This window comes from Sinocyclocheilus anshuiensis, unplaced genomic scaffold, assembly GCF_001515605.1.
Source record: "Sinocyclocheilus anshuiensis isolate Anshui unplaced genomic scaffold, SAMN03320099.WGS_v1.1 scaffold476, whole genome shotgun sequence".
NCBI lineage: Eukaryota > Metazoa > Chordata > Actinopteri > Cypriniformes > Cyprinidae > Sinocyclocheilus > Sinocyclocheilus anshuiensis.
In genome coordinates, this window is record NW_015554139.1 from 1,262,448 (window position 1) to 1,274,622 (window position 12,175).

Genomic DNA, 12,175 nt, shown 5'->3' on the forward strand with positions numbered 1-12,175 from the left:
CTCTCTCTCTCTCTCTCACACTCACACACACACACACACACACACACACACACACTCACTCACATGTACTCTGGTGTGCTAGACGTGGCTGGCAGCGGAGGATGCAGACTCGTCTGGCTGCCCATGCTGCTGCTGTAGCTGCAGAAACTGTGAACTTGAGCTCGGCTGGGGTTATACGCTGTGATGCGTCTCGACGGGTTAAAGGGGTCCTCCTCATCAATATCATCATAATCCTTGTCCCTGAGGACAACCAATCGCACGTCAGCTACACCGATGGTCTCAGGTGCCATGCACTGCAGTGACACAACAGGAAGGTGGATGGTACCTGATGGCGATGAGGGTCCAGGCACGTGGGACGGCACACAGCAGGGCACAGAAGGCACAGGCTGCCAGCAGAGAGAACAGGCAGAGATACAGGAGCCCCTCCACACCATCATAGCAGACACCCAGCAGAGCCTCCAGATAGTCCTGCAGGATCAGAGAGCTGTTAGATCAACACAGGACCTAACAAACCCATATTTTAAATTTGTTTTTAAGTAGTTTGAGATAATCATTTATTATTAATTAGAAAAAAAAATATCCCTTATTAATATTTGAAAAAACAGAGACCCCTATAATACCAAGGTCATCATAATAAAAATAAAAATATGGTTTACCTTTTCGAAAAATAGTAATTACGATTACATACATTCAAGGCATAAGGAAAATATGTTTTTAGTTTATACTCAATGGTTAAACCACATGACCTTTTTAGAGACATTCAATTTAATATTTGGTTGGAAATGGCTATAAATGTTTTTCAAAACAACATGAAACCAACATAAATACAAACAGTAAAAATATTTGAAAAACTTTGTCAAGTGGTGCAACCAACATACAGGAAAAATGCCCTATAATGCCAAGGTTAATCTCATAATAATGCCAATAAATCTCTTCATTAGATAATTTGACCTTTTTATTAAAAATCAAGGTTAGTTCAGATTGTAAAATGTCATGTGGTGCAACCAAAAATATTATGTATGAATTAAGAATTCATGATATTTGTAAAATAAATAAATAAACACAAATACTATTTATTTAAAAATATATATTTAAATGTCTTCTAATTCATTTGTGTACACTTACATGCATTGAAGGTGTAAGGAACTTTTTTTTTTGATGTTCACTCTACATAACATTTCTGTTGAAAATGGCATAAAAGTAAAAAAAATAAAAATTAAACCAGTTTTTAAAAAGAATTCACCTGTTCGTGATCATGAACACTCTTATTTGTCATTGAGGGCAGTTTTGGGTTAAAAAAAAACAGTGAACAAGACTGGCGATAGATAGAAGTCTGGCTATTTGAGACTGACAAACTGTTAAAATATATTTTGAAATAAAAATGTGACTCACTTTATGCAGACTACGGCAGTCCAGCAAGGCGGTAAGCTGATGCAAATTGAACTCTGAGGAGTTCAAGATCCGTTGAATTCCTAGAAGATCTTTCTGAAATTATTCAAATTGGGAAATGAATGTTTGGAGAAAAGGAGGTACAGAATGTGACGCAGAACCCTCTTTGACAGCACTCTCACCTCTGCTGTGGGAAACACTGCAACAGAAAACTGCAGCAAACCTTGCACCTGTATCTGCATGGTGGTTAAAGACCTCTGGAAAACGGTCAAAGACTGCAATACAGAAACAACAGCAAATCAGACAAACATGTGACCTAAAGCGGTCCATCCACTGACCTAAAGGATTTCTACACAGACATGCAATAGATTGTGCCTTCTGTTAATGCAATGACTAGTGAAAGGTCAGTAATCCCTGCTGAGGATATGTATTTACATCTGGATTTACAGTTATTAAGGTTTTAAATTTGGTTAATGGTTACATCTGTCTTATACATCTGCTTTATGACATTCCCCCAGAACATTTACTTTAATAGATCATCCAAAACAGCAGCTTAACCAGCACAGAATAAAGTCTAAATCAGTGGAAAAGCTTTCACGTGATTCCCACAGGCAATGCGAGAAAGCCAGACAAATCTAATTATCCCAAAACTACAGACAAAAGAGATCCCCTTTGATCATATCGCCTATTCATAATTTAATTAGCCACGCAGATTTTTTACAGAAACATTATAATGGCTTTAACATGGGTATTTGCCTCAATTAGAAGTCAAATGAATCTGTAAGCTCCATTAATTGCTTGTGTCAGGAATTGTGGGAGGAATTGAACGCTGACATGCCAGGGAATCGTTTACCTGCTGGAACGGATTGGGAAGACTCTGGCTGCAGTAAAGGTAATAGTGCACTATATCTGCAGGGGACACAGAAACACAGCAAACATTCAAATGCTTACAGTCTGTGCCATTAAATGAAACTGAACTAGCAAAATGGCTCATTTGGAAATTATCATTAATCATGAGCACATTAAAGGAATAGTTCACCATAAAATTTAATTTTGTTGAAAATGTACTCACCTTTACACCTCAGATTCAACAATGGATCCTGTGCAGTGAATGCATGGGTGCCGTCAGAATGAGAGTCCAAACAGCTGATAAAAACATCACAATAATCCATAATAATCCACAAGTAATCTACATGACTCCAATCCATCAGTGAATATCTTGTGAATTAAAAAGCTGTGTGTTTGTAATAAACAAATCCATCATTAAAAATTTTTAAACTTCAAACCGTTATATCCTGATAAAATACAAGTCTTCTATCCATAATATTGCTTTCTACAGTGAAAAGGTTGTCATAGAAATATGCACAGATCCAGCACCATTTGCAAGCGAAAACAATCCAAAACAGTACTAAACAAATATGTCGGCGGATTTTGATGGAGGACTTTTTGTTGGTGGACTTTTCACTAGAGGAAGCGTTATTATGAATTATGGACTCGTATTTTGGTCAGAGCAAAGGTTTAAAGTTAAAATGCCTTAATAATGGATTTGTTTCTTACAAACTTACAAAGCTTTTCCCTTCATAAGACGTTAATTGACAGAGTGGAGTCATGTGGATTACTTGTGGATTACTGTGATGTTTTTATCAGCTGTTTGGACTCATTTCTGACGGCACCCATTCACTGCAGAGGATCCACTGGTGAGCAACTAATGTATTGCTCAGAAATTATAAATGTGTTGCTCAGAAATTATACATTTCTCCAAATCTGTTCCCATGAAGAAACAAACTCATCTGCATCTTGGATGGCCTGAGGGTTAATACATTTTGAGCAAATTTTTTTTCACCCATTTTTGGGTGAACTATTCCCTTATATATGACCGCCCACATAGCAGCTATTCAGTATGAAGCCACCAATCACATTAGAGATCGTTTACATATAGTTTTTTTTTCTTTTTTCTCTCAAATAAGTTTTATTGAAAGTCAAAGATTTTGAAGATGGATTTGCAATCTTGCATATTTTGTCTCTTTTACCTGTACAAAGAATACAATACAATCAAAATTAGAAAAGAGAAAGAAAAAAAAAACATCACAAACCATCCCTTACCAGACCTGCTTACATTAAATTGTAAAGTATGGTGAATAAATATTAAAACATTACATTAACAAATGATGCATTACTCCATAGGTTTTCCTAGATAACAGAAAAGGGTGCCAGATTTTGTCAAACTGCTCAAATGTGCCCTTCAAACAGTATCTAATTTATTCCAAATGTAAAGTAGAAATCATCTCTCCAAGCCATAATTTGACTGTAGAAGCCTCCTTTTTCTTCCAGAATAACAGTAGTAACTTCTTGGCTGTAATTAAACTGTATGCAAGAGGTTGTGTTGTGCTCCTGATAATGGATGCATACGTTCAGAAAGTCCCAGAATGAAAAGTGCATTCGGCAGCATTTGCACCCTAAAAATCTCTGAAAGCACATAAAAAAATTCCATTCCAATAACTCTATCTTGGAGCAAAAAATGAAACTATGGGACAAATCAGCATCTACTGAATTATATTTGTCACAAAGAGATGAGACATTTTGTAAAATTCTATGTACTTTCTTTTTTTGGATAATGTAGTCTGTGAATGACTTTAAACTGAATAAGGGAGTGTCTAGAATTGATAGAATGTTCTTTAATATCCTTTAAACTCGTCTGCCATGTTTCCTCAGAAAATTCCACTCCTAGTTCTTTCTCCCATTCTTCCTTAAGAAAACTTGTAGAGGGAGGATTGTAGCAGATCATAAATGATCGATAATGCCTTTTTACTTCCTTTACACTGATCAAGACACTTATCAATAATTAAGGGTGATGTATTATCCAATGAAGGTGTATGATCACGTATATAACTCTGGGGAAAATTTCTATTGCAGCTGACTAAAGGATGCCAGAGCCCCATCATTGCGGAACACTATGATCATCCAACCACACTGAAATTAGTCTTATGTAAGAAGCCCAGTAATAAAGACAAAAGTCCGGAAGTGGCAGACCTCCCTCCTGTTTAGGTTTACAGAGATGTGCCTTCTTAACTCTGTGATTTTTATATCCCCACAAGAACGGAAGAATAATCGAATCTAATTGCTTAAAAAAGGATTTAGGTAGAAAGATTGGAATAATCTGGAATAGATACAGTATCTGTGGTAAGAAAATAATTTTAATTGCATTTATTCTACCAAACAGTGAAATCGGGAGTGCTCTCCAAAATTGTATATTAGCTTGCAATTTGGAAATTAAAGGGGTAAAGCTGGCAGAATAATTCCAAGATAAGTCAATTTTTCCATTGAGACTTTAAGTGGAGAAGATTGTATCGAAGACGTATCTTTTAGTCCAATGATCATTAGCTCACTTTTATTTAAATTAACTTTAAACCCTGTAAACATCCCAAAGACATTAATAGTATCCAAAATAACCGGCAGACTCACATGGGGTTTGGCAATATATAGCATATGCATATAAAGATATTTTATTGACTGTATTTAAAGTGTTAAAGCCATGAATAGAAGGGTCAGAATGAATGTATTGAGCAAGAGGCTCTACAGTCAGCACAAATAAGAGAGGAGAAATGGGGCAACCTTGCCTAGTCCCTTCTTTGGAGACTAAAGGGACCAGACAAAGTATTATTAGTTAATACCTGAGCTGTAGGACTTTTATACAAAATTATTTTGTATAATAAAGAGAGATTATTACCAGATTTTCTTGAATAGCTTTGGAGTGGTGCATTATGTTAAAAAGGCGCCTAGTATTTTGTGAAACATTCCTGCCAGGAATCCATTCTGAGCTACATATAGAGTTTAAAGGTACAGTAGCAAAAACGGTTTCATTCTAAATGTGAGAGAGTGTGGAAAATGATTATGACTAAATTATGACTGTTTTTGGTGCAAGAAACCTTGACTACCATATAGGATATGTCTTTAAACAGCTGTGTTAAAAACATGCGGTTCATGCAAAAACACAGGCATATAGAGAGAAATGAAATATTACTTACCTGCACTTAAGGAGTCTTTGGTTTGATTGACAATGAACTTGTCAGGAGAGACACAAAAGTCACTGATGCCCTAGAAAAGATCAAACAACAAGCTCACAATTACAATTCTGCAGAATCTTTTAAACATTTACATTTAATCATTTAGCAGACGCTTTTATCCAAAGCGACTTACAAATGAGGACAATAAAAGCAGTCAATACTAACAAAAGAGCAACAATATATAAGTGCAAATGACAAGTCTTGGTTAGCCTAACGCAGTACACGTAGCAAGGTGTATATATATATATATATATATATTATACACACACACATATACACACACACAAAGAAAAACAAGTAGATAGAATAGAAAAAATAGAAAGCTAGTGTTAGTTTTTTTTAAATAAAAAAAAGAAGATAAATATAGATAAAGTAGAAATAAAATAGAATAGAAAGTGCTAGAGTTAGAGGGTCAAATAAAGGTGGAACAGATGTGTTTTTAGTCGTTTCTAGAATATGGCTAAGGACTCAGCTGCTGGGATTGATTTGGGCAGGTCATTCCACCAGGAGGGAACAGTTAATGAAAAAGTCTGTGAAAGTGATTTTGTGCCTCTTTGAGATGGAAACAAGAGAAAGAAATTGAAAGCCACATAGCATTTAGTAAATGTTGTTGCAGTGTTCACACATATTGGACTGTGGTGTTTGTATCAAAAGGTGACAGGGTTTCTAAGACCTTTGCTTAAAGTCAGGACCATATGAGGTGATCAAAAGGGGGCTAATCCTATTGCGAAGATCTGTGGATGGCCTGGCTTAAATTAGTGGCTGTCAGCAGCAAGCCAGTATGAACTATTACCTGAGATACTGAAAAGGGCTCAAAGAAACCTGAAACTTTCTTGAGGGAAAGTGTCATGAACACTGTTTCTAATTAAACAGCTGTGCACTGACAATCTTCTCTCTGACAAAACTCTAAAAGCTCATTCATGCATTCAGACTCAAAAGTGACAAACTGGATGGCAAAACTAACCAGATTTTAATTTCAACACAAGGTCTAAGGATGCCATTGGGATTTACGGGACATTTTTATCAATCATTTCCTTTAGGTTAGGTTAAGGGTGAGGTTAGGACTACTGTTGTTTGCTGGACCAAAACGTTGTTGTTTCAGGACCAACATAAAATGCATCCAGCTTGGAAAAACCAATGTCACTGGTGTGTATTTTAGATTTTACATACATTTCAGACTACATGCATTAGTGTGGCCACTCAGTAATCATATGAAGAATCAGTAAATCAATTAGGAAATCAATTATAAAATCTATAAATTAAATAAATCCACTATATACCGTATTGGCCCGAATATAAGACAACCCTGATTATAAGACGACCCCCCTTTTTCCAGATGTACCTTTTGGAAAAAGGCTTTTTAAAAATTACCAAATCTTGTTTTTTCTCAGTAAAACACATTTTGTCTTCAATTATTTTCATATTGCATATTTTTCCTATTTTAATGTTTGTTTTGAAAGTATGGTAAAAACTGGTAAAATGTACCAACAATCACATTTAAAAAATATACACTTTTTGATATACTATTAAAAAAAAAGAAAAACAAGTAGCCCATCTGAATTAAAAAGTCTGTGAAAGTGATTTTGTGCCTCTTTGAGATGGAAACAAGAGAAAGAAATTGAAAGCCACATAGCATTTAGTAAATGTTGTTGCAGTGTTCACACATATTGGACTGTGGTGTTTGTATCAAAAGGTGACAGGGTTTCTAAGACCTTTGCTTAAAGTCAGGACCATATGAGGTGATCAAAAGGGGGCTAATCCTATTGCGAAGATCTGTGGATGGCCTGGCTTAAATTAGTGGCTGTCAGCAGCAAGCCAGTATGAACTATTACCTGAGATACTGAAAAGGGCTCAAAGAAACCTGAAACTTTCTTGAGGGAAAGTGTCATGAACACTGTTTCTAATTAAACAGCTGTGCACTGACAATCTTCTCTCTGACAAAACTCTAAAAGCTCATTCATGCATTCAGACTCAAAAGTGACAAACTGGATGGCAAAACTAACCAGATTTTAATTTCAACACAAGGTCTAAGGATGCCATTGGGATTTACGGGACATTTTTATCAATCATTTCCTTTAGGTTAGGTTAAGGGTGAGGTTAGGACTACTGTTGTTTGCTGGACCAAAACGTTGTTGTTTCAGGACCAACATAAAATGCATCCAGCTTGGAAAAACCAATGTCACTGGTGTGTATTTTAGATTTTACATACATTTCAGACTACATGCATTAGTGTGGCCACTCAGTAATCATATGAAGAATCAGTAAATCAATTAGGAAATCAATTATAAAATCTATAAATTAAATAAATCCACTATATACCGTATTGGCCCGAATATAAGACAACCCTGATTATAAGACGACCCCCCTTTTTCCAGATGTACCTTTTGGAAAAAGGCTTTTTAAAAATTACCAAATCTTGTTTTTTCTCAGTAAAACACATTTTGTCTTCAATTATTTTCATATTGCATATTTTTCCTATTTTAATGTTTGTTTTGAAAGTATGGTAAAAACTGGTAAAATGTACCAACAATCACATTTAAAAAATATACACTTTTTGATATACTATTAAAAAAAAAGAAAAACAAGTAGCCCATCTGAATTAGGACATTTAGGCTATCCATCTAATAGTAGCCTACCAAAATCTTATTAAAAAAAAACATTGTCTTATATTCGGGTCAATATGGTAAATTGTGACATGTCTAGACATGAGGATAAATTGATAATTTAATAATAATAATAATTAGAGGTGCTGAGATCCTCGCCGTCATTTTCAACCGAATGGTTGATGAAGGTGCGGCCCCGACGGCCTGGACAACCAGCACAACAGTACCCATTTGGAAGGGTAAGGGCGACGTCGCGGAATGCTCCAACTACCGGCCGATTCGCCTTTTATGCAATGCCATGAAGATTTTCGAGCGAATCTTGGACGCCAGACTACGGCAGATCGTCACCGTCACGCCTAATTAATGCGGCTTTGTCAAAGGCAGCGGAACGACGGACGCCATTTACGCCGCCCGGCTCCTCATAGAGCGATACGGGAGAAGAACAGGCGAGTCCACGTGACCTTCCTGGATCTCGAAAAAGCATTCGACAAAATTCCGCACAACCTAATCTGGCACGCCCTCCGGTCCCACAACATGCCCGAGGCCTACGTCACCAGTGTTGTCGGAACATCACCATCCTTCCCCATCACCGTCGGAGTACATCAAGGATCAGCCCTCTCGCCGCTCCTATTCATCCTATGCATGGACACGGTGACGGCCGACATCCAAACCACCCACCCGTGGTCGCTCCTCTTCGCTGACGACGTATTCTTGGCAAGCGAAGACCATCAACAGCTACAAGACCAAACGCAGCAATGGAAGGCCCGACTGGACAAGTACGGAATGCTTATCGAGTATTAAGAAGACCGAGTATATGGAATGCGGGCCCCAGACGAACGGAGCCATCAGCATTGACGGCAAAGATCTGAAGGCGGCGACCAATTTCAAGTATCTCGGATCTGTCATCAGCAGCGACAGCGACACCCTCCCGGACGCCCGAACCTGAGTCAATGCTGCCTGGATGAAATGGCGCCAAGTCACCGGCGTCCTGTGCGATCGACGAATGCCCATTCGAATGAAAGCCAAGATTTACAAGACCGTGGTACGTCCCATAGCTCTCTATGGATCGAAGTGTGGCCGGCAACATCCAAGCATGAGCAGGCCCTTCACGCAATGGAAATGCGAATGCTGCGATGGTCTCTTGCTCTGACCCGATGGGACCACGTGACAAACGAAGACGTCAGAAAGTGGATGGGCATCGCCCCAATCGTGGAGAAGATGTGAGAAGGACGACTCCGGTGGTATGGCCACGTCGTAAGAAGCGACGAAGGATCGGTGACGAGAACAGCACTCTGACTAAGCCCGCATGGCAAGCGACCACGCGGAAGGCTCAAGAAGCGATGGCTCGACCGTTTGAAGGACGATATGCGGCACGCCAGCATCGCCCCGGAGGATGCTCTGGACCGAGCCATATGGAGACGGGCGTGCAGAACAGCAGACCCTGCACCCAAGCGGGAAAATCGCTAGGACAAAGAATAATAATAATAATAATAATAATAATAATAAAAGAATTTAATAAAAACATTGATAATTTGAAAAAGAAATTATAAAAGAATTTAATAAAAACTGTAGCGAATCAGCTCATGGGGAAATATGAATAATTAATCATAACTAGTTATAATTAATTATAAATATTAGATCCGCTGTAGATATTTACAAACATTGATAATTTGAACAAATATTCAATTTGCAATTCATAAGATAAATTATATAATTGACATTGTCATCTACAGCTTTCTGTATATCCCTATTGATTTGTTTTTTTTTATCAATTGATACATTTTTTGATTGTGATATTTCAGAAGATTTCATTTACTTAACATCATTTCTGAATTCTGAATTATCATAATTTAAATTATTGATTGATTCCTACACATTTTTTTTCTCAAATCCATTACAGAGTGGTTCACATAGGATTCCAATAGTAAATTCTTTCTGAAATAAAAAAAGGGAAGAATGAAGGTGTGAAGAGTCACACAGTTCCTGCAAGGCTTGTTTCCACTCTCTCTTACTATCAGTAACAGGAGGGAATCGATGTAGTCAGTCACTGCTGGAGTAATCCACTTTACTGCAGGGCCTGACCTCTGTTCTGACCCCTCATTGAGCAGTCTTAAGTTCTGTTCCCCACAGACATCCCGACTGAAGCGTCGGCTATGACTCTAATCAACGTAGAGCTCAGGTCTGCCTCATAAATAGCTCCTCAAAGACTAGAGCTAAAATAATTAAGCCAATTCATTGATACTGTACCTAATTTTTTTAAATTTAATTTAGAGATATTATTTAGAAAGTAAAGATTATGGTTTCTGTTCTAACTCTATTTAGAATGGCAAAATAAACTGACTTGAGGAAGGAGGAAAATCATATTTGCGGTTGACAGCAAAGACTGTACATCCAATCAAACTCTACAATATATTCAATTCATATGTCTATAGAGAGAAACCAGTCTAATTAAACAGATTAATTCAAGTCACTTAGCTGATTCACAAAATAAGGATTCAGGAATCAAACAACTATCTTTATTAGTGAGTCACTAAGTGATTCCCACAGATTTGTTCAAACACACCAATCTGTTCAGAAACAACATGTCCTTTTGCTGTAGCTTTTTGTTGGCGATGTTGAATCTAAAATGTAAGTTAGTCAATATTTATGTCTTATTTATTGAACTGTATACGAGCAATATCACTCAATCATTATATTAGTCTGAATATTAGTGCAGCTTATGGATAAATAACAAATAAAACCACCATTTCTGATTTAATATAGCCTAAATATAGAGTTACTACATTTAATGTATTATACTCACTATATAAATGTATCATATTACATAGTACTTTATAAAAAAAAAATGTTTCTTGACAAAATGCAAATAGCATTTGCTATTTCTCCCACAGCATTTGTTAGTTATAAACATGTTTTTAGTTCATGCGAGGGCAGGGGTAGCATCATGGTTGAGGATTTGGACTACTAATGAAAAGTCGCTTGTTTGATGTCAGCTAAGTGCGTCACAGGAAGTGTAAAGTACCTGAGATCCCCCTTCAATAGCCCAGTGGCATCATGAACAAGGCACTTAGCCACTAGGTGTACGGTACTGCACACCCAATTACAGTATTACAAGTTAAGACTAAATATAAGGCATCTTCAGAATGATAAATACAGTTTGCTGTCTTTATTATGCATGCAGCCTGAGAGATGCAGAGATGAAGACAGAGTAAGAGACATGAGACCGAGTAAATTGGCCCATTTAGTGACACAGAGAGAATGGCTCTTTACACCCGTTAAGCCAGTGGACTGTCTAATTTAAATGACCAGGGCTTTGTAATCAGCTTTGCAAACTGGTATGCACCACGAGACGCATAAATGCAGTCACTGAACCCTGATAATCTCCTAAGAGTTTCACACAGCTCACACCCCATCTTGCAAACATTCACATTGTTTTTTTTTTGTTGTTTTTTTTTAATCCAGACAGTGTTAGTGAATGAAGTCACTGGACACTGATCAAAGGGGGTTTCAAGCGAGCAGTCATGTGAAAACACAGTAACTTACCACAGCTGTGGCTGTGCCCGCACCTAATGACACCCAACTCATGATCAGGGTCAGTACGCCACACACCATAATACTGAAATGAGAAAAAGAGAGGAAATAACAGTGAGATGTGAGGTCAAAAAATACAATTATACACTACCTATCAAAAGTTTGAGTCAGTAAAACATTTTGAGTCTCTTATGCGCACCAAGGTCAAAAATACAGTAAAAACAGTAATAATGTGAAATATCATTATAATTTAAAGTAATCAATTTGAATAAATGTTAAAAGTAATTTATTCCTGTGATGCAAAGCTGAATTTTCAGCATCATTACTCCAGAAAAAGCGAGGAAATAACAGTGAGATGTGAGGTCAAAAAATACAATTATACACTACCTATCAAAAGTTTGAGTCAGTAAAACATTTTTTGAGTCTCTTATGCGCACCAAGGTCAAAAATACAGTAAAAACAGTAATAATGTGAAATATCATTATAATTTAAAGTAATCAATTTGAATAAATGTTAAAAGTAATTTATTCCTGTGATGCAAAGCTGAATTTTCAGCATCATTACTCCAGTCTTCAGTGCCACATGATC

At 37.1% G+C, this 12,175-nt stretch overlaps 1 protein-coding gene across 1 annotated transcript in view; it reads right to left on the reverse strand.

The window, feature by feature from the left end:
- Nucleotides 1-12,175, reverse strand: part of LOC107670532 (protein tweety homolog 2-like) — a 41,743-nt gene that overhangs the window by 3,947 nt on the left and 25,621 nt on the right. Inside the window, exons 6-12 of the mRNA XM_016463176.1 lie at nt 11,600-11,672; nt 5,415-5,484; nt 2,243-2,298; nt 1,572-1,664; nt 1,393-1,485; nt 326-468; nt 64-240 (exon numbers count right to left, since the gene is read on the reverse strand). Of these exons, the coding sequence (XP_016318662.1) occupies nt 64-240; nt 326-468; nt 1,393-1,485; nt 1,572-1,664; nt 2,243-2,298; nt 5,415-5,484; nt 11,600-11,672 (705 nt within the window). The remainder of the gene's footprint in view (nt 1-63; nt 241-325; nt 469-1,392; nt 1,486-1,571; nt 1,665-2,242; nt 2,299-5,414; nt 5,485-11,599; nt 11,673-12,175) is intronic.